The following is a 5,000-nucleotide window of genomic DNA, read 5'->3' on the forward strand; positions in this document are numbered from 1 at the left end:
GGGTTATAGGTCGAAAGTTGAATGAACGAGTACTTATGTCCTTTCGATTTCTCACAGGTTGAGTTGTTGTTGCCCATAACACGCTAGCATTCTGCTAATGAACGCTGATTGGTCAGTGAAGGACTGATTACGACCAGAGATACGCTTGATGGCATCGTGGCATCCGAAGTGGGACCAGAAACAAACTAAACAAAATCTCACCGTCTCCATTGAGTTTGTATTGTGTGAAGATGCCTCCTTGTCATTTCTGACTTATAACAAAAACCAAAACACTGTCTGAAAGCTGCTATGTGACGAGGAGTACAGCAAACAAGCTAAAAAAAAAATACAGAAGTACGTTTTTATAAGCTGTCGACCCCAAAAAAACGAGTGTTTAAGGACACAAAAATGGATACAAGCAATTGAAACCGAGCGCAACATGTCATATTACTCTGAGAACTAACTTGCACCCTGTAACGGTCACCAGCTGGAGTGCCCTTGAGAGCCACCAGAGGGCACTCCACACCAGACTAATGCCATTCCCTCACAAACTACATTTCCCATAACTCACTGCCCGCACTCTTCATCCATTATCACATTCACCTGTGTCTCATTGCCTTGTTTAGCTCACCCCATATAAGCCTGGGTTTCTCATTCATTCTCAGCGAAGTCTTGTGTACGTGTCTCACTGCATTTCTGAGCGTTTGTATCCTGTTTCTCCTGGTTTTCTTGATTCTCTGCCTGTCCCCTTGGATTTCCCTCTTTGCCTCAGCCTTTATCTAGTATTGTTTGAATTGTTTGTTTGTGTATGATCTAGGGATAGGCAAATGAAGCCTCATGAAGCACTGAATGTTTCGGGAAGAGATTCGAAGCATCAAGAGTGTCGAAAACGGCGCCATCTTGTGGCAGGTCAAATTTATAGCAGCCATGTTTATGAGCAGCCGAGTGCGCAGCGCCGTTGTTTCATCCATTAAAGGGGGGGTGAAATGCTCATTTTCACTCAATCTCCTGTTAATCTTGAGTACCTATAGAGTAATATTGCATCATTCATATCTCCAAAAAGTCTTTTGTTTTATTAAATTTTTAACAGAAAGATAGGCTGTACCGAGTCTTTCCGGAAAAAACCGAGCGGCTGGGGGCGGGCCCTGTGGGCGAAGCTTAGCTGTGCTAACGCGCCAAGCTAGTGACAACACACAGAGACATTTGTTCAACAAACAGTTTTACTCACCGTCCGGTTCCAACGCACGACCGCGAAACTTTATCATTGTGACTGCTCGATCCTTATAGACGATCTGCAAATCCGTGGATCTGGGCTTTGTTTATAAAACAATCATCGTCGAAATGCAGGGAACAAAAGTCTTTACACAACTCCGTTTATGCTCAGGAAAACAAACTCCATCCACGGGTTCCTTAACGCTGGGTTCTTTGGGAATCTGTGCAGGGTTGTCTTGCCCTGGCAACCAAAAACACACTTCTTTGGTGACATTGACTTCCCAAAAGCCGGGCAGGGCGCTTTGATGGCGAACTGCTTTCACTCTCTTGCTCTGGTCTACGAGTGCGCGCGCGGCCGCGATCTTACCGGAGAAGTGCCCTTAGGACCCATATAAGGAAATTCCGCCCTATCTTACGTAAGACAGAGCCATACTCGAAAAAAACTTTCCGAAACTTGTGACAAACCGGAAGGAGTATTTTTGGAACAAAAATACTCCTTCAAACGTACAACTTAGTTTTTGAAACTTTGTCCATGTTTAGCATGGGAATCCAACTCTTTACCAGTGTAAAAAACTCAGTATGCATGAAATAGCATTTCACCCCCCCTTTAAGCTCAAATAAAAGCCTGACAACGCTAAATGTTCAGTTTTCTGATAATATAATTCACATATTAAAGTGTGGCAATAAAATAAATGTAACAATTATATTAATACTAATTATAAAAATTCCAACAGAGTTGCTTGATGCAAACAAATGTTGGTCTAATTATTTTATGGTTTCTATGCAGTTTACGTGTCAGAATATATGATCATGTCACATAGGCTATAGGCTTATATTTTATTTATTTATTATTATATTTAAAAAAATGTTAGTAAATGGACTTAAAACTTCCACAAAGTTTGAAGCTTTGAAGCTTCAGTGTCAAATGTAACATCACTAGTATGATCCTTGCCTGGATTTGGATTACGGTTGTGGATAACCCTTTAATAAATACTTATGACACAGTGACGCACCCACTGAGGGGAACGTAATCGGCAACAGGATAGCAAGGCTTACAGAAATATAATATATAAAGAAGATATTTGACATACCAGTGATAAAATGAGTGTCAGGATCCCACAATTTACCCATTCTTTCCAGCTGATGCTTCACGTCTTATTGCCGGTATCCACTTTTGTGTCCTTAAACGCTATTTTTTGGGGGTCGACAGTTTATAAAAACTTATTTCTGGGTTTTTTAGCTTGTTTGCCGTACACCTTGTTACATAGCAGCTTTTAGACATTGTTCTGTTTTTTGTTGTAAGTCAGAAATGACTTCATGCAATACAAAGTCAATGGAGACGGTTGGATTGTTGCCCGTGGTTTTCAGATTATTCAGTCTCTATACTAAGTTGCTAAAAACAGTTGCTGGTCCCCATTGACTTCCATAGTATGGAAAATAAAAATACTATGGATGTCAGCAACTATTTGGTTGCCCACATTCTTCAAAACATCCTCTTTTGTGTTCAACAGGACAAAGAAACTCATGCAGACTTGAGTGTGAGTAAATGATGACAGAATTTAGATTTTTTGGGTGCACTATCCCTTTAAGGAAGGGAATGAGTGTGTGGTGTTTGTTTGTTCTTCTCACCCGGTGTGGGTTTGGTGAGTGAGTTGGGCAGGCGGTCCACACAGCAGGCCCGGGAGACCACACCGCACTGGTACCCCACGGCGAGCGTCAGGTCACATGACAGGCCCTGCTCCTGAGCCGCCCGGCCGAGCGAACAGCACTCGCAGCACATCTGCAGAAGAAGAAGAGAAACACACAGGCTCAGAGATGAGGAAGAACTGCTGATCCGAGTGAACAACCTTTACTTCTTCATTTATCTTCATTTATAAACACCTCATGTAATAATCCTTAATTAATAATAATAATAATAATAATAATGATATATATATATATATATAATTGTAAATTAATCAATTAATTATATATCATTTAATAAATATTAATATACTATAATATAATTTATTATTTTAGACTTATCTATTTATCGATATATATATTTTAGTATATTATACAGACATATTCAAATTAAACATTATACATATACAGTATATATATATATATATATATATATATATATAAGTTTATATTATATTATATATAATCTTTTGCGCTCCACATTATATTGCAGTGTGTAGAGCGTTCCAAATCACTTACTTATAAGGTTCTATTTCTTAGAAGTCAGCTAACTATGTAGGGAGCAGAGAGTGAGGTAGTTCACTGAGTCAAGACACAGACACAAAGAAGTGCGTTCTTTACTTTCACCAGATCTCTGATGATCTGATCTGAAAATGAGTAAATCCTTTTCTTACCAGAGTCAAGTCAAGTCAAGTCATCTTCATTTATATAGCGCTTTTAACAATGCTGATTGTTTCAAAGCAGCTTTACAGAGATAAACGTATAATTTAAGGTAACAGAGATTGTTTTGGCTTTATAGCGAGAGAGAGAGAGAGAGAGAGAGAGAGAGAGAGAGAGAGAGAGAGAGACAGAGACAGAGAGAGAGAGAGAGAGAGAGAGAGGGAGACAGAGACAGAGAGAGAGAGAGACAGAGACAGAGAGAGAGAGAGACAGAGAGAGAGACAGAGAGAAAGACAGACAATATAAGCATCATGGCTGATTTCCCAGAAACAGATAAAGACTCATCTTGGACTCAAACGCACATTGTTGGTGATAAATCATCTTTACAGAGCAAAAGCATAAATCTGAATGTGGAAAACATGTCATTTTCCCTTTGAAAAAAGTTTATTTTTTCTGATCAAACTGCCAGATATTTCTTGTTTTAAGCATAAGCTCGCTTGATTTTGATTTATTTTTCAGTTAACAAGTCTTAATATCTTTAGTAAATCTATCTTGATTTATGAATGTTCAGAGATTTATTCTGGAAAACAAGAAAAAAATATTTTTTTGCAGTGCAAAAATTATTTCAAGCAAAAAATGGACAAAAAAGCACAAAAAAGCAGGACAAAAAATCAGCATAAAAGTATGATAAAGTTGTCCATACTTGTGCACTGTAATCACAGCTTTCTTTAAGTCATATGACAGGAACAGACTGAGATTTGAGTCGCTATTTTGTGAAAATAAAAACCCGTAACTCATTTTTTTCTTTTTTCTTTTTAAATTGAGTGTTCATCAGGGACTTTTGTCGCACTTGAACCACGAATACACACACAAAAAATTAAATGGATTCGAGGAGTTTTGTGGTTGAAATGTAAAAAAGTAACAAATCCTTCCCTCACGGGTCAATTTGACCCCCTTAGGAATGAATGGAATGTGAGGAATGCTTCAGTGCACATAGAAAAACCTAAAAATGCTCAAAATTCAAACTAAAAATGCTAAAACTTTACCAAAAAATGATTGTATAATGTCTACATGTGTATTTGAATGCATTACTGAAGTGAACTGACTTTAGGACCCAGCGGAACAGCTCATATAGAGCTATAAGGCCATCTAAAGTCATGAAATATCATGTTATATTATTATTTCTGCACAGACACCCAATGTAAGATATTTTGAGCTGAATTAAAAGGTTCATGCATGAAATTGTGAGTTATTTTTAATTTAAATTGAAAGAATGTGAGGAATGTGCTTAATTTACTATTTATTTATTATCTATTGATCAAATCTAGTAATTTAAAGGTGTAAAAAAAAAAAAAAGAAATCAACCAAAAAATTGCATTAAAAAATGAAATAAAATAAGCTTTCTGCACAAAAAAAATAAAAATAATGTTTTATAATTTTAGGGCTTTGGGTCATTTTGACCCGCG

General features: G+C 37.4%; 2 protein-coding genes across 4 annotated transcripts in view; both read right to left on the reverse strand.

Annotated features, from left to right (window-relative positions):
* The window catches only part of avpr1aa (arginine vasopressin receptor 1Aa), a 675,329-nt gene that overhangs the window by 473,099 nt on the left and 197,230 nt on the right, over positions 1-5,000 (reverse strand). The gene's annotated exons all lie outside the window — the stretch shown is intronic.
* fbln1 (fibulin 1) overlaps positions 1-5,000 on the reverse strand; it is a 61,216-nt gene that overhangs the window by 41,697 nt on the left and 14,519 nt on the right. For all 3 annotated transcript variants that reach the window (XM_079858948.1, XM_079858949.1, XM_079858950.1), the window contains exon 4: positions 2,821-2,971. In XM_079858948.1, the coding sequence (XP_079715074.1) occupies positions 2,821-2,971 (151 nt within the window). The remainder of the gene's footprint in view (positions 1-2,820; positions 2,972-5,000) is intronic.

This window comes from Squalius cephalus (genome assembly GCF_949319135.1).
Source record: "Squalius cephalus genome assembly, chromosome: 23".
NCBI classification, from domain to species: domain Eukaryota; kingdom Metazoa; phylum Chordata; class Actinopteri; order Cypriniformes; family Leuciscidae; genus Squalius; species Squalius cephalus.